We start from the raw sequence: 18,308 nt of genomic DNA, 5'->3' as shown, positions 1-18,308 counted from the left end.
AAGTTTCTGAGAATACTCAAAATCCTAAACAAAAGGCAGAATACATTTTGGATTTTCACCACATAAAAACAGAGTATGCTGATTTATTTGAAGGTGATGGGTGCCTGGAAGGTAAATACAAACTAGAAATTGATCATACAATACAGCCTACCAGACTGCCTACAAGAAGAGTACCTGTAGCCTTAATGCAACCGCTTAAAGAGGAACTGCAGGATTTGCACAGCAGAGGTATGATAGCACCAGTACAGGAAAGCACAGACTGGATAAGCAGTTTGGTGATAGTGAAAAAACCATCAGGCAAGTTAAGAATATGCATTGATCCTAAGCCACTGAACAAGGCCCTTAAAAGAAATCACTATCCAATGCCAACAATAGAAGATATTCTACCAGATCTATCAAAGGCTAAAATATTTTCGGTATGTGATGTGAAAAATGGGTTCTGGCACGTGGAACTGGATAAAGAATCAAGTTTATTAACAGCATTTTCTTCCCCATTTGGACGCTATAAGTGGCTTAGAATGCCAATGGGAGTAAGCCCGGCTCCAGAAGTGTTCCAACAAAAATTGATGCAAGCTTTGGAAGGACTGTCTGGAGTAAAAATAATAGCAGACAATATACTAATAGTTGGGGAAGGTGATGATCTAGAATCCGCAACAAAGGATCACGATAAAAAGATGATACAATTCTTAGACAGATGTAGAAAAAAAATCAAACTGAACCTGGAAAAATTCAAACTAAAAATGACAGAAGTACCATATATTGGACATCTTCTTACCTCAAATGGTGTTAAAGTCGATCCAGAGAAGGTGAGGGCAATACAGGACATGCCGACACCTACAGATATACGTGGAGTACAACGATTCCTGGGCATGGTGAATTATCTTTCCAAATTTTGCAAGCATTTATCAGACATGTGTGAGCCACTGAGACAGCTAACTCACAAAGACGTACTCTGGGAATGGACAGAAAGCCATGAAACTGCTTTTCAGTCAGTGAAAAATGCTATTGCAGACGCAGCATATTTTGATCCAGATCAAGCAGTGATAGTACAATGTGATGCCTCAGAAACCGGCCTTGGAGCCACATTAATGCAGGATAAACAGCCAATCACATATGCGAGCAGAGCGTTTACTCTAACAGAGCAAGGATATGCTCAAATCGAGAAGGAACTACTAGCGGTAGTATTTGGGTTAGAGAAATTTCACCAGTACACCTACGGTCGACAAGTGGTGGTGCATTCAGATCACAAGCCTTTAGAAAGTATTACAAAGAAGCCACTACTGAATGCCCCAAAAAGACTGCAGCGTATGCTGTTAAGGCTTCAGAAATATGATTTTAACATTTGTTACTGTCCGGGAAAGGATTTACTGATTGCAGATGCCCTAAGCAGAGCTTACTTACCCATCACAAATGAAGAAGAAAAAGACATTGAAAGCATCAATATGTGTGAATATCTGTCTGTCTCAAAAGACAGACTGAAACAAATACAGACCTGCACAGCGGAAGATAAAACTCTACAGATCCTAAAGACTGTCATCTTGAAGGGATGGCCAAAACACAAGCAGCATGCTCCAATGGAGGTTTCTCCATTTTTTCATATAAGAGATGAACTCTCTGTGCAGCATGGAATCATCTTTAAAGGAGAAAGGGCTGTCATACCAACATCCCTTAGAAGAGACATTATAGAAAGATTGCACTCGACTCACTTAGGTGTAGAAGGATGTCTACGTCGTGCACGAGAATATGTTTATTGGCCTGGAATGAATGACCACATAAAAAACTTTATAGCACAGTGTGGAATATGTGCATCGTGCAATGATAAGCAACCGAAAGAGACATTGCAACCACATACAATTCCAAACAGACCATGGTCAAAAGTAGGAACAGATCTGTTCACGTGGAACGACAAGGAATATCTGGTAACTGTGGACTATTTTTCCAACTTCTGGGAGATAGACTACTTACAGGACACAAGGGCCAAAACAGTAATTAAAAAACTCAAGGCCCATTTTGCCAGATATGGCATTCCGGATATTGTGTTCTCTGACAACGCCGCTCAATTTACATCGGAAGAATTCAAAAAATTCAGGGAGAGGTGGGAATTTGAGCACTAGACATCATCTCCTGGATATCCACAGAGTAATGGTAAAGCCGAGTCAGCAGTAAAAACAGCCAAAAGACTCATGCAAAAGGCAAAACAGGCAGGTACAGAGATATACCTGTCTATACTGCACCACAGAAACACACCCACACAAGGCCTAGACACCAGTCCAGCACAGCGGCTTATGAGTAGACGTACAAGGACTCTCTTACCAACTGCAGGTCAACTACTAAAGCCAAAGCTTGTGGGCAATGTTAAAGCCAAACTAACGAAGAAACAAGATAGGCAAGCTTTCTATTATAATAAATCTGCAAAAGATCTGCCTGTTCTCCAGAGCAATGAAAATGTACGGATTCAGCCAATAGGCAAATATGACAAACACTGGAAAAAAGCGAAGGTTGTACAGAAATTGGGACCACGGTCCTATGAAATTATAACAGAGGAAGGAAGAAGATGGAGGAGAAATCGGAGACATCTGAGAAAAACACAAGAAGGAGATGATACAGGGCCCTGGGAACAGTATATGGACACTCAAAGCGATGAGACTATGAATACCAGCAACAAAGAAACAGGGACTGCTGAGGAGCATAGGGAGGTCTCTAAGCAGAGAGAGACAGTCCCAGAAAATAGACTGCCAGAATCAGAAGAACACCAAGATTTCTGTGAAGAAACCTCATATGTTACGCGAGCTGGCAGAACAATCAGAAAGCCGGCTCACCTTAAGGATTATATTTAACTTATAGCTATGTTCTACTTCACCATTTTGTGTTTGTTATATTTCATTGTTCTTTTATTTAAAAGAGAAAGGATGTAGCAATATGTTATATGCTGTGTATGGCCTCTAGGGGTCTCACTACTTAGATACTGGTACAACTGTGTTATTGCCTCTCTTTGGTTGTAGTTCTAATGCAGACACATGTTTAATGGCAGCTATGAGCACCTAATAAAATGTCTGCTACTAACTACAGTGTGTGAGCATCTGAGCAGGATCTACTAACAGAACAATTATATTATTATTTTTTATGATTATTTATTAAATTATAATTTATGATTTCGTGTTTCAAGTTTTATCCTACCCGGGATGTTTACTAGGATCTTGTTCGGACAGATTTCAGTGAGATATTCCTAAGAATTACAGGCCTACAATATAAAACGCCAAATTTCCATGCAAAATAATGGTACCGCTTTCAGCACCAAAAATCGGAAATAATCATACCGCCAGGGAGGTTAATCAACTGCTGTGCCGAGGGAGTGGGGGACGGGGTTGATCGTCCCACTCTTTGTCAATAGACGCAGACTGGACAGCTTGGTAGCGAGCCCACACAGCTGCCCCTATGGAAAGCAGCTTTTCATGGGGGCACCTGCCAAGGAGAAGGGGCCTGGAGCACCAGCGGGAGACCATAAAAGAAGAGGATCGAAGCTGCTTAATGCAAAACAATTTCACAGAGCAGGTAAGTATGACATGTTTGGTATTTTAATTTTTTTTTTTTTAAATAAAGCTCTAAATTCTCTTTAAGGACCAGTACTCTTGTTCACATGTAATAATCAGTTTTTTGTAAGAAATGTACTTAGAATTCCCAAACATTATATATGTTTTTAAAGCAGAGGCCCCAGAGAATAAATTGGTGGGGTTTGCATTTTTTTATGTCACAGGGTATTTATGCAGCTGCTCTTTAAATGCAATGTTTTTGAGGAAAAATAAAAATGTTAAATTTTAATGCAAAAAAACACAATACGTAACAACATTTTTTTCTACAATATAAAAGATGGTGTTACGCCAAGTAAATAGATACCAAACATGTCAGGCTTTAAAATTGTGCACGCCCCTGCAACGGCAACAAACGACGTACATTTTTCATATCTTTTAAAAGCCTTTACAGGTTACCACTTTAGATTTACAGATGGGGTCTGGAGCTAGAATTACTGTCCATGATCTGACGTGCATGGTGATATTTCACATGTGTGGGCCAACCGATGTTTATGTGTGTGCAGGTCCGATGCATGCGTTTGCCTTTGCATTCAAGCACAGGGGGGATGGGGACACTTTAACTTTTTTTACACTGTCATCCCTTGTTTCAGCAATAGTCCTGTGACAGGAACTCTTTATAGAGGGATCTGGGGTCAATAAGACCCAAAATCCCTCCTCTGCAGTAAAAGCATTCAATCACATCAAGATCGGTGTGATTGAATGCTTTTATTTTTTAAAAATAGCGCCATATTTCCGAGTAGACTAGAAGTGATGTTAGGTCATTGCTTCCGGTTTACTATTTAATAGAGCTGAACAAAGCCAATCCGATCTTTGTTCAGCCTTGTGAATAGCCGGCGGCAGTACCGGCTGGTCGATTGGGACTTCCGGTGGGACGGGATATCCTGTTACAGCGGTGGAAGTCAGAAGGGATGTCCCTTTCTGCTGCTTGTAATAGCCGTAATAGTTAGCTGCTATGAATACTATTACTCCTAGATTGTAAGCTCCCAAGATCAGGGCCCTCCTATCCCTCTTGTATTGAACTGTATTGTTGCTGTATTGTCTCCCATTATATTGTAAAGCGCTGAGCAAACTGTTAGTGCTATATAAATCCTATATAATAATAATAATAATATTACAAGAAAGCCAACCTTTGGCTGAAAATAATGCTACAGCTGCAGGCATCATCCTGGTACAGCCACTTGAGAACACGTGACGCGTCAGCAAGTACATTTTAAAATTTGCAACAATAATCTAACATGCTCACCTGGAGAAAGTCATTAGGGATCTCCGTTATTTTAGCACTGCAGTCCATGGGGTTTCCATAGGTGATATGCAGAAGAGAAATCACTGACAACAAGTGAGAGAGTGTGACAGTACCCATGTCTGTGTTACAGTGAAAATGTGACCACATGCTACAATAAAATCATCTACAGTTCTACAGCACAATATTGTGAAACCACTGCCTACTCAACATCCACTGCTTCGCCTATAGTGCTCACAGGTCAGCGGTCTGAAGGGCGAAAGCTTTCAAAGTGTACAGATCAATTACTGGAAAAGCTGTCCAGGACAAGAATAAACAACTTGCTCCACTAGTATTTCTGAAATATTTTCTAAAGTGGATAATATATTCCCAAAAAGGGTGTATTTTCTTGTACAACAGGAAATATTGAGCAAGTAGAAAGCATCTGGTTTGCCAATTGGATCCAGAAATGTTTCATCTCACAGGATCGTGGGCACAGAAAACACTGAACACTTTCACCTGCCAAAAACTCACATAGGGTTTGGGGTGAAACCGGTGTGCTTAATCAGATGGTGTATAGCAGGGGTCTCCAAACTTTCTAAACAAAGGACCAGTTTATTGTCCTTCAGACTTTTGGGGAAGCCGGACTGAGACCAGTGGGATATGAATATTCTGTGGCATCAGTGAGAGTAAACATCAATATGTTTGGTATTAGGGGGAGTAATAGTGCCCCATCACTGATATCATTGGGAGGAATTGTGCCCCATTGTTGGGGCCAGTGGAATAAATGGTGCCCCATTGTTGATGTCAGTTGGCAGAACAGTCTCATATAAGTGGGAAGATGCAAGGGCAGAAAAAGGCAAGCTAAGGCCGCATCCGGCCCCTGGGCCGCAGTTTGGAGACCACTGGTGTATAATGTCATCTTCCGGGGAAACCCCCAGAGCCCAGCAAAAATAAATCTCTAAGATAATGGTACCAATGTCCAACATTCACATTACACATCATTAAATCCATATACAGGTGAAACTCAAAAAATTAGAATATTGTGCAAAAGTTCATTTATTTCAGTAATGCAACTTAAAAGGTGAAACTAATATATGAGATAGACTCATTACATGCAAAGCAAGATAGTTCAAGCCGTGATTTGTCATAATTGTGATGATTATGGCTTACAGCTCATGAAAACCCCAAATCCACAATCTGGTCTAAATGGTCTCTCATGCAGGCCATAGATGGGTCGAAAATCGGCCGAATTTTCGGCCGAAAATAAAATCGGCCGATTTTCGGATCGTTAGTGGGCTATTTGTTCGGCCGTTTTTCGGTATTTTGGCAGATTTTTTTTATCAGTAAAGTTGGAAAAAAATCGGCCGATTTTGCCGATCGGCCGATTTTCGCGGCAATGATGGGCAAATCGGTCGATTTTTTACCGATAAAAAATCTGCGCATGAGCAGTGACCTGCAAGAGGAAGACAAAAAGAAGAAAAGAAGAAGAGGATGAAGAAGAGGAAGAAGAAGAGGATGAAGAAGAAGAGGATGAAAAAGAAAAAGAGGATGATGAAGAAGAAGAAGAAGGAGAAGAGGATGATGAAGAAGAGGAAGATGAAGAAGAAGAGGATGATGATGAAGAAGAAGAAGAGGATGGTGATGATGATGAAGAAGAGGATGATGAGGATGAAGAAGAAGAAGGATGATGAAGAAGAGGATGATGATGATGATGAAGAAGAAGGATGAAGAAGAAGAGGATGATGATGAAGAAAAAGAGAAGAAGAAGAGGATGATGATGATGAAAAGAAGAAGAGGATGATGATGGTGATGATGAAGAAGAAGAGGAGGATGATGATAATGAAGAAGAAGAAGAGGATGATGATGATAATGAAGAAGAGGAAGAAGAAGAAGAGGATGATGATAATGAAGAAGAAGAGGATGATGAAGAAGAAGAAGAGGGTGATGATGAAGAAGAAGAGGATGATGAAGAAGAAGAAGAAGAAGAGGAGGATGATGATAATGAAGAAGAAGAGGATGATGATGAAGAAGAAGAAGAAGATGATGATAATGAAGAAGAAGAAGAGGATGATGATGATGAAGAAGAGGATGATGAAGAAGAAGAAGAGGATGAAGAAGAAGAAGAAGAAGAAGCGGATGATGAAGAAGAAGAGGATGATGGTAATGAAGAAGAGGATGATGATGATGATGAAGAAGAAGAAGAGGATGATGATAATGAAGAAGAAGAAGAAGAAGAGGATGATGATGATGATAATGAAGAAGAAGAAGAGGATGATGAAGAAGAAGAAGAGGATGATGATAATGAAGAAGAAGAAGAAGAAGAAGAAGAAGAAGAAGAGGATGATGACGGTGATGATAATGAAGAAGAAGAAGAGGAGGATGATGATGATGATAATGAAGAAGAATAGGATGGTGATGAAGAAGAGGATGATGATGATGAAGAAGAAGAGGATGATGATGACGAAGAAGAGGATGATGATGATGAAGAAGAAGAGGAGGATGATGATGATGATGAAGAAGAGGATGATGATGATGAAGAAGAAGAAGGATGATGAAGAAGAAGAAGAAGAGAAGGAGGATGATGAAGAAGAAGAGGATGATGATGATGATGAAGAAGAAAAAGAGGATGATGATGATGATGATGATGATGATGATGAAGAAGAAGAGGATTATGATGATGAAGAAGAAGAAGAAGATAATGAAGAAGAAGCAGAAGAAAAAGAGGATGATGGTGATGGTGATGAAGAAGAAGAGGAGGATGATGATTAAGAAGAAGAAGAAGAAGAAGAAGAGGATGATGATGATGAAGAAGAAGAGGATGGTGATGATGATGATGATGATGAAGAGGAAGAAGAAGAAGTAGAGGATGATGATGATGATGAAGAAGAGGATGATGATGATGATGATGATGATGATGAAGAAGAGGATGATGATGAAGAAGAGGATGATGATGATGAAGAAGAAGAAGAAGGATGAAAAATAAGAGGAATTCCAGTCCGGCAAAAAGAGTCCCTGCAGAGAGCTCTGCTATTTCTTTGACAGTTCTTTGACAGTTCCTTGACATTTACAGAGGTTGCAACATTGTATCTATTTGTTTCCGAATAAAAACATCTGTATCCTAAATGGATACAAATAGATACATTGTTGCAACCTCTGTAAATGTCAAGGAACTGTCAAAGAACTGTGAAAGAAATAGCAGAGCTCTCTGCAGGGACACTTTTTGCCGGCTGTAGACGGGATGAAAATCGGCCAATTTTTTTTACCATTGCTGGTAACGTCGGCCGCTTGAGCGACTGATTTTTCGTTTTTTAAAAGAAAAATCGGCCGTTTTTCTCCCCGTCTATGGCCTGCATCAGTCTGGTTCAGTAGGAATCATAATCATGGGAAAGACTGCTGACTTGACAGTTGTGCAAAAAACCATCATTGACACCCTCCATAAGGAGGGAAAGCCTCAAAAGGTAATTGCAAAAGAAGTTGAATGTTCCCAAAGTGCTGTATCAAAGCACATTAATAGAAAGCTATGTGGAAGGGAAAAGTGTGGAAGAAAAAGGTGCACAAGCAGCAGGGATGACCGCAGCCTGGAGAGGATTGTCAGGAAAAGGCCATTCAAAAGTGTTGGGGACTTTCACAAGGAGTGAACTGAGGCTGGAGTCAGTGCATCAAGAGCCACCACACACAGACGGATCCTGGACACGGGCTTCAAATGTCATATTCCTCTTGTCAAGCTGCTCCTGAACAACAAACAACGTCAGAAGCGTCTTACCTGGGCTAAAGAAAAACAGACCTGGTCTGTTGCTCAGTGGTCCAAAGTCCTCTTTTCTGATGAGAGCAACTTTTGCATCTCATTTGGAATCCAAGGACCCCGAGTATGGAGAAAGAATGGAGAGGCACACACTGCAATATGCTTGAAGTCCAGTGTGAAGTTTCCACAGTCTGTGTTGATTTGGGGAGCCATGTCATCTGCTGGTGTTGGTCCACTGTGCTTCATTAAGTCCAGGGTCAACGCAGCCATCTACCAGGAGATTTTGGAGCACTTCATGCTTCCTTCCGCAGGCGAGCTTTATGGGGATGCTGACTTCATTTTCCAGTAGGACTTGGCACCTGCCCACACTGCCAAAAGCACCAAAACCTGGTTTAATGCCTGTGGGATGACTGTGCTTGATTGGCCAGCAAACTCGCCTGACCTGAACCCCATAGAGAATCTATGGGGCATTGCCAAGAGAAAGATGAGAGACATGAGACTGAACAATGCAGAAGAGCTGAAGGCCGCTATTGAAGCATCCTGGTCTTCCATAACACCTCAGCAGTGCCACAGACTGATAGCTTCCATGCCATGCCGCATTGAGGCAGTAATTGCTGCAAAAGGGGCCCAAACCAAGTACTGAGTACATATGCATGCTTATACTTTTCAGAGGTCCGATATTGTTCTATGTACAATCCTTGTTTTATTGATTGCATGTAGTATTCTAATTTTCTGAGATTGTGGATTTGGGGTTTTCATGAGCTGTAAGCCATAATCATCACAATTATGACAAATCACAGCTTGAACTATCTTGCTTTCCATGTAATGAGTCTATCTCATATATTAGTTTCACCTTTTAAGTTTCATTACTTAAATAAATGAACTTTTGCACGATATTCTAATTTTTCAAGTTTCACCTGAATATACAGTATATATATGGGGAATAAACAATAATACAAATAATTAAACTATGCCCTCTGAAAAAAGAAAAAAAAACCCAAACCAAAAATAAATGTTAAGAAAGTGCTTCATATATTGTGAATATGCTGTACATAAATTAAAAAACAATATCAAAAGATAAAAACCATATGCACTCACACACTCCCATTGTGTATAAGCAGTTATACTCACACTTCCATGTATGTGAACGCCAACAGGTGTAACAGTAGTCCCCTGAGGAAGTCTTAGTAATGTCACCATGACCATAGTCATTGAGGGACCTCGTTTTTATGCCTATTGATGTTCATATACATAGGAGTGTTAGTATAAGTGCTTATACACACAGGGAATATGTGGATGCACATGGTTTTATCTTCTAATACATTTTCATAGCGGTACTTTCACTATCGTGAGTTTGTGTTATTCCCTTGGGCTTATATACTGTATGCTGGATTGCTACCTGGGAGACTTGATGATCTGGTCAGGTTTCAGTTGAGAGTGGAGAGAGGCTCCTAGAGTGAATTATCCTAAAGCGCTGTTTTGCCTTCCTGATATTAGGGTAAAACAAGAGGGTAAGTTGCTTTCCTATAGGTGGTGGCACAATTGGCAATGTTTTTTAATACATGTGTATGAAGATTTTATATATATATATATATATATATATAGTATATCAACTATACTATATGCTCTGAATTATTTTGCACTTCTGTTATTTGCTGATAGTGGCACATTGGCATCAATTGCATGGATATATGGATTATATATGAATTGATATCAAATGTAGATACAGAATGTGAATTGGTATTTCTTATATATGTACAATATATTCACAGTATATGAAGCACTTCCTTAATATTTAATTTAATATTGGGAATACAACCTGAATGTTGATGTCCCTCGAAGATCCATAGAATTGAATCCAAGCAGTGGAAGCTGCTCCCTCAATATGGGTTTTATTCACACTAAAGCAGGCATAACATTTGATGGCAATCTTCTTGAACATGTTCTCAATGCTGAGCTTCCTAAAGAACTACACACAGAAAATACTACATTGGGGGGGGGGGGGGGGCTCAGCCCCTGGTCCAGATGGATTTTCAACATTTTATTAAAAACAATTTGCCACCTTAGGAATACCTAAATGTGTAAAGCTCTAAAGTTAGGTACTTCAGGGGGGTCATTTCCCAGAGGAGATTCTGTTGTCCGATACGTCTCTTATCCCCAAAGCCATCGGAGATCATACCCTACTGCAAAATTATAGTCAGTTATAAATAATAACCTTAAAATATTTAGTAGGGTGTTGGCCTATGGACTCGCCACTGTGATTCCCTCTTTAATATCCCCATATTATTCTGGTTTTATAACAGATAACATCCATCTAGCCATTAATATAATACAAGAAGTGAACCTTAAATCTCTCAATGTTCTTCTGTTAAGCCTTGATATTCATAAGGCATTTGATAGTGTCACTTGGCAATTTGTTGATTTTTTTTACAAGATACGGCTTTCAAAATAAATGTTTTCATGCATTTCAGGCCTTATATAACTACAATTGAGGATTTGTTTGCCCGGATACAATTCAGAATTTTTTAAGGTGGGTAGGGGAACCACTAAGGCTGCCCCCTATCCCCACTTTTATTTGCATTAACCACAGAAACATTGTCTACAGCTATTGTTCTACATCCAGACATTACAAGATATCTCACATCCAATTCCCAATATAGGCTCAGTTTGTATGCAGATGACCTATTACTGTTTCTCACACAACCTACCATATCCATGCTTAATTTGCTACAAATCCTGGGAGAGTTTTCTGTATTGTCTGGTTTATCCATAAATATTTTTAAATCTATAGGTATGCCTATCAATCGTCTTGAACCGTAGATCAAGGCTTTACGTTCCTCATTTGCTTTTGCATGGTCTGTGGAATCCCATATCTGGAAATCGTAACCCCTAATTTGCATTCTTTATTCTCTAAAAATTACCTTCCCCTTATTTCTGAACTCTGAGGTATGCTCGTTGTGGTTCTCTTATCACGTATCTTTTTTGAGCAGGGTCACAGCTATAAAAATATCAGTTCCCCCTCAAATTTATTTACCTGTGTGGGTCCCTTCTGATTAGACTTACTAAATCCTTTCTAGACTCCCTTCATTCAGACATAAATAGTTTTATATGGTCTAAGTCATGTACTTGTTTTGCAAAAAATATTGCATACCGATCGCCATATGAAGGAAATCTAGGTTTGTTCAATATTTGGCTCTATTATGTATCTTCACGTTTATCACAAATGGCCCAATGGAATATTTACAAATCTAAAGTCCCGTAGGTTCAATTAAAAAGTGAATCTATTCGACCTTATCTTCTCCCGGGGCTATTGTGATCTAAAAATATCTTGCGGAGGGACCTTGCTTCTTTGAATAGCTTAATAACCCAATTGCTTAAATTTGTATGAAACAAAAATAAATTTCTCCTACACTTCCACAAGCGTCATTTATTGGCGACCCCCAGGGTTTTCTGGGGATTTGGACTTTTCCTGGTGGAAGGCTAATAATTAGATTTTTTTCTTTTCCCGGCTGCTGGAAAATTCCATGTTTGTTTCTTTTTCATCTCTCCAAACCTCATATCAGATCCCTCGACTTGAGCACTTTTGATTTCTTCCATTTCAGCATTTTTAGACAACACATTACTTACTGACATGCAATTCTTCTTTGTTTGAACCTATCTGTCACAAAATCACCAGGGGTAAAGGTCTTATTTCTGAACTCTATATGTATTTATTAGGAATTGATTCCCAGGATAAACTTTGTTACATGACCAAATGGGAGACAGATTGAGACATTCCTCTCAATATGGAAGATTAGGAGGACTGTCTTACAAACATCTGCATATGCGCTAGGTCATTTACAATCCGTGAAACCATGGTGAAGCTTCTTACTAGTTGGTACTTAACGCTAGTAAGGTTACATGCTATCTTCCCAATGGTTCTGCCTATTTGTTTAAGAGGAAGCCTATCTCCTGGTTCACTCCCCTATATTTTGTGGCCTTGTGAGAAAGTTCATCTTGCTTGGTGGAAGCTGGAGGAGTTTTCCTTGAAGATAGCGGGTAAACAGATCCAACTAACAATGGTGAACTGTTTACTCTTTAACTCAATCCCTGATATATCCAACCTTCATATGAGACTTTTCCACACTATCTCTGTCTCTATTCACTGAGTCGTTGCCTTACACTGGAGGACCTCCTTTATCCCAGTTTCACAAACATTTACATACCCTATACAATACTGTGCAATTATTTAATAGAAAATGGGACCCCTGGTTTGAACATGGTATCCTCTTTCATTGACTTATCTGTGTATCCTATTTCCTTAGTTTGGTTGGAGAGGAGGGGAGGGGAAAAAGAGAGCAAAAAATAAGACAGATAGGCAGAGATTATGTATGTGTTCTGTACAGCACCAAAACACTTTCATAATACATTTATTAATTTAAAATAAAGATCAAATAACATAATCCTGGATAACAGAAATTCAATATAACGTCGAAAAAAATGCAATTTCTTCAAAAAAGTATTAGTTTTCTGCATTGGGTACATTTCAAGGGCAAGGTGGAACATCTGGAAACAGTTGACATATACATTATGGCTTACTGGCCTCTGTCCTTAAGGTGTAGTTAGCCCTGATCCAGGTCCTGATTTGTTGCAGTCCATTTGTTTCCTCCCATAGCAGTCATGTTGCTCTAAACCAAGTATCGTATTGGTGTTTTCTACGTTTCATGTTTACTACTTTACTTCTTCAGCCATTACCAATGTCCAGTAGTCCTGGAGCTTTCAGTTATGAAGGCAAGGCTTAAATTAGGCAGGGGGGGTGTCTCTGAAGAAGTGAAAAGTTGGTGGGAGGTCAAAGGTGTGGAAAATTATGTTCCCCAATCATATTCCTCAGGAGTTGTGGGTGATTTACAGCACCAATAGTCCAACAAAGAATAGATATGTTGTGGTTTCATTACAGAAACATATTCTAACAGGATTTCCAGATAGCTATGCTAACAAGGATGATCAAGATGATGAGAGCAATCACACGTAAAATCTCCACTGCCAGCAACAGTGCCCCCTTTTCACAATGGCAGGTATCTGAAAAAGAAACACAGTTAAATATGTTACTAGACATCTGCTTCTGACCTCCATATGTTACCATGAAGATGCCCCTACCTTCAGCTGTTTGCTTTTCTGGAATATGCAGTTCAGTTTTGGGCACCAATTCACAAAAAGAACATTGGGGAACTGGAGAAAGTACAGAGAAGGGCAACCAAACTCATAAGGGGCATGGAGGAGCTCAGCTATGAGGAAAGATTAGAGGAACTGAGTGTATTCTCTTTTGAGAAGAGGAGATTAAGGGGGGATATAATCAACATTTATAAATACATCAGTGGTTCATATAGTGAAATAAAAATGCTCAACTTTAAGAGAGCTAATTTTCCAACACTGAGAGCTGCTCTTCAAGACTTAGACTAGGAGGGAATGTTGGCATCGATGAACACAACACAGAAATGGGAGTTCTTCAAAAAGACTGTATGTGAACACAGTGCAAAATATATTCCCATGGGAAACAAATTTAAAAGGCTAAAAATCAAACCTATGTGGCTTATGGACAAAGTTAAAAAAGCTATAGATAATAATAAAAGAGCTTTTATTAAATATAAAAATTAAGCAATGCTATCATCGTTTAATCATTAAAAAATATATAACAGAATATGCAAAAAGGAAATAAAGGCCGCAAAAGTTGAAAATGAACGACAGATTGCAAAAGAAAGCAGGTCCAACCTGTCCAAAAATGTTTTAAATATATTAATAGTAAAAAGGTCAGGTCCAAACATGTAGGCCCTTTACAGAATAATCTAGAGTGGGTGACTGGGGACAAAGAAAAGGCAAATGTACTAAATACAAAGGAGCATGGGGGAGCTCTTGCCCATAATGGGCATGGCATTGACACAGCTCCAGATGACCCACATTGGCTCACAATTGATATGATCCAGAAATATTTAGACAGAATAAAGGTGAATAAAGCACCTGGACCGGATGTTATTCACCCACGGGTCCTTAAAGAATTGAGCTCTCTCATTTGCAAAGCCATTGTTTCTCATTTTTAGGGACTCTTTAATGACTGGCATAGTGCCACTGGATTGGCGTAAGGCCAATGTGGTGCCAATATTTAAAAAGGGGTCAAAATCTTTACCAAGTAATTATAGACCTGTTAGTTTAACTTCTATAATTGGGAAGATACTGGGGAGTTTAATAAAATACCACATAGATGAGTTCTTGCTGGAAGAAAATATTTTAAGCAACAGACAGCATGGATTCATGAAAGACAGAAGTTGACAAACAAATCTGATTTCTTTTTATGAGGGGGTGAGCAAGACCTTGGACAGAGGGGTGGCGGTGGACGTGGTATACTTGGACAGAGGGGTGGCGGTGGACGTGGTAACTTGGACAGAGGGGTGGCCGTGGACGTGTTATACTTGGACAGAGGGGTGGCGGTGGACGTGGTATACTTGGACAGAGGGGTGGCGGTGGATGTGGTATACTTGGATTTTGCAAAAGCATTTGACACAGTTCCCCACACACGGCTAATGTGTAAGGTAAAGTCTACAGGCTTGGAAAAATCTGTATGTAAATGGATAGAAAACTGGCTAAAAGATAGTATTCAGAGAGTAGTGGTTAATGATTCATACTCTGAATGGTCTGGGGTCATCAGTGGTGTACCCCAAGGTTCATTGTTGGGACCCTTACTTTTTATTATATTTATAAACGATATAGGGTCTGGGATTAAAAATACCATTTTTCAGTCTTTGCAGATGACACCAAGCTGTGCCGTGGAATAATGTCCTTACAGGATGTCTCCAACTTACAAGCTTAATGTTGACACAAGTTTAATGTTGATAAATGTAAGGTTCTGCACTTGGGGGCTAAGAATATGCATGCATCATACATACTGGGGGGGGGTACAACTGGGGGATTCAATGGTGGAGAAGGATCTGGGGGTTCTGGTAGATCACAAGCTTAATAATGGCATGCAATGCCAAGCTGCGGTTTCTAAAGTGAGCAAAATCCTCTCTTGTATTAAAAGAGGTATAGACTCCAGAGAGAGAGATATCATTTCCCCCGGTACAAATCATTAGTAAGACCTCATCTGGAATATGCAGTTCAGTTTTGGGCACCAATTCACAAAAAGAACATTGGGGAACTGGAGAAAGTACAGAGAAGGGCAACCAAACTGATAAGAGGCATGGAGGAGCTCAGCTATGAGGAAAGATTAGAGGAACTGAATTTATTCTCTCTTGAGAAGAGGAGATTAAGGGGGGATATGATCACCAAATCCCCTCTTAATCTCCTATATGAACATTAGTGGTACATATAGTGAACTCGGTGTAGAGCTATTCACCCTGAGGTCATCATGAAGTCTGGAAGAAAAGAAATTTAATCTCCAAACACAGAAAGGTTTCTTCACAGTGAGAGCTGTGAAAATGTGGAATAGACTCCCTCAAGAGTTGGTTCTGGCCAGCTCAGTGGATTGCTTCAAAAAAGTCCTGGATTCTTTCTTGGATACACAGAATATAACTGGATACTAACATTTATAGGTAAAGTTGATCCAGGGAATATCCAATTGCCTCTCGGGGGATCAGGGAGGAATTTTTTTCCCTGCAGGAGCAAATTGGATCATGCTTTGAGTTCTTTTTGCCTTCCTCTGGATCAACTGTGGGTATAGGTTTATAACTTTTTATTTATCGTTGAACTGGATGGACTTTTGTCTTTTTTTCAGCCAGACTAACTATGTAACTATGTAGCTTTTATCTCAACCAGAAATTATAGTTTTAAGTGTATTTTCTGAATACCACCCCCCCTCTAAAAAAAATGACCACTTGAATCCAGGCAAGCTGCCAAATACACAACTGAAATACATAAAAGGGAGACATTTTTACTCTCAAAGAATGTGTGCTTCTGTCCATCCAGTTCTTTGAGTTACACAGCTCTGTCCCACAGCACAGCCCTTTCTGGCAGTGGGGGAGACCTAACTGATCTCTACTGTGGTTATGTAACAATTGCGGGTCTTTCCCCCAGCCTGCGAATGGACAGTAAAAGTGGCAGACTGATTAATTCATCTTTCTTACACTCTAACTTGTCCTTCTAAAATCATTTATCTTGTCAGCCTGTGAACAGATCCTCCAGAGGCCCCATGTGCTGCATAGTTCTCTCTTTCCTCCCTGCCTCTGACCTGTGATTGGACAGTGAAAAGAGAAACATCAGACTGATTAGCTCATCTCCCTGTCACTCTGCTCTCTACTCCTATCAGTATGCTCCTTGCACTACAGTGATATTTTACACAATTTCCATCTATTTTAATACCTATTTAGGGGAAAAAGATGTTCAGTATACCATTTCTATTGTGTCTCTAAAAGGGCAACATCATTTGCTACCTTGCTAACAGTGCTGTAGTGTCAATGTTACCTTTGCAGAGCACTCCACCATTAGGACTACAGACTGACGTGGTAATACTTGATGTTGTCACATCCTAAAACCTTGCCCAGCCAGTGACTGCCCTCTGCCTGCCTGATTTTTGTGCATTGAGTTTCCATTTGTTTACACTTTTGCTTGCACTGCCGCTTCCTGGTAAAATCTGGTTTGGCAGAGGAAGGCCCCAAAAATACCATGGTCCGTTATAAAAACCTTGCATCTAAAAGAATGGCCTTGACTCTTCTAAAAAATATTCGTGATAGAGGGATAAATATTCACTCTGTTGTTTTTTTGAGGAGACTAAGGAAAGGATGCAGCATTAGGGTCCTCCGTTCAAGTCTAGGCCACTATCTGCATGGAGGTTGCAGGTTCTTCTTGTGCATGCATGATTTTCCTACAGGTACTCCAGTAATGGAGATGAAAATAGGAAGGCATGTTTGAAGTCCAGCATGGGTAACAACCATGGATAGGGTACATTGAATGAACGCAGTCACCCTGGGACAGGATGTGTGTTATCTGCAGGATTACCAAGTGAAAATAAAGGTAAAAAAAAAGCTTGAAAAAATAATGCAACTACTACATCTAAGGACTCGTAAGCTGTATATATTAAATAGCAAAAGCAGAGGATCAGCAGATCTGGGGGTTACTACTGAGTAAATAAATAATTTGCGCTAGTAAATGTGTATAAAAAGAAATCATCAAATCATAAGTCCAGAAAAAAATATATATATGCCAATACCACAAAAAAAATTAAAAAAACTTTTAAGTGCAAAAAACTTTTGTGCAAAAAAAGTGTCTAAATATGAAAAATTTTCACCAAAAAACCTTGATAATATAATGGCAGATCATCCATAAATATATCTTCAGAAACGGAAACTCTGCAACACATCGATCCTCATCGATCGAAATAACAGGATGAAAAACTTTGTAGTTAATCGAAAATCCACTTCTCCAATAGATAAAGGACCACCTTCAAACGTATCCATGGGGGGAAATGCCAAGCACTCGAGAGAAACAGAAAGACTTCATGGTGCAATATTATAAAAACCAATTCCTTTATTAGGTACTCATTGCACTTACTCAAGAGGTGTCCCAGCCGACACCAGCATCAACAGCATAACAGCAATCACATAAACGAGCCTGGCTACTCAGCACATGCGCAGTAGCTGGCAGCCAAAAACGTAATGACGTCACATCAATCAAGCTCCGCCCTACGCGTTTCGTCAACGACGTCCTCCCGGAGCTCCGTGAGGACGTCGATGACGAAACGCGTAGGGAGGAGCTTGATTGATGTGACGTCATTACGTTTTTGGCTGCC

General features: G+C 39.8%; 2 protein-coding genes across 2 annotated transcripts in view; both read right to left on the bottom strand.

Moving 5' to 3' along the window:
* Positions 1–5,010, bottom strand: part of LOC149439349 (uncharacterized) — a 70,433-nt gene extending 65,423 nt beyond the window's left edge. The window contains exon 1 of the mRNA XM_089659161.1: positions 4,834–5,010. Coding sequence (XP_089515287.1) covers positions 4,834–4,980 — 147 coding nt within the window. The 5' untranslated portion in view covers positions 4,981–5,010. The remainder of the gene's footprint in view (positions 1–4,833) is intronic.
* Positions 5,011–12,918: 7,908 nt separating this feature from the next.
* The window catches only part of LOC149439348 (uncharacterized), a 30,386-nt gene continuing 24,996 nt past the window's right edge, over positions 12,919–18,308 (bottom strand). The window contains exon 3 of the mRNA XM_089659160.1: positions 12,919–13,612. Within this exon, the coding sequence (XP_089515286.1) occupies positions 13,500–13,612 (113 nt within the window). The 3' untranslated portion in view covers positions 12,919–13,499. The remainder of the gene's footprint in view (positions 13,613–18,308) is intronic.

The sequence above is a fragment of the Staurois parvus genome, unplaced genomic scaffold, assembly GCF_062004578.1.
Source record: "Staurois parvus isolate SC_StPar_1 unplaced genomic scaffold, SC_StPar_1.0 ptg001133l, whole genome shotgun sequence".
NCBI classification, from domain to species: domain Eukaryota; kingdom Metazoa; phylum Chordata; class Amphibia; order Anura; family Ranidae; genus Staurois; species Staurois parvus.
This window is presented reverse-complemented; position numbering and strand designations above follow the sequence as displayed.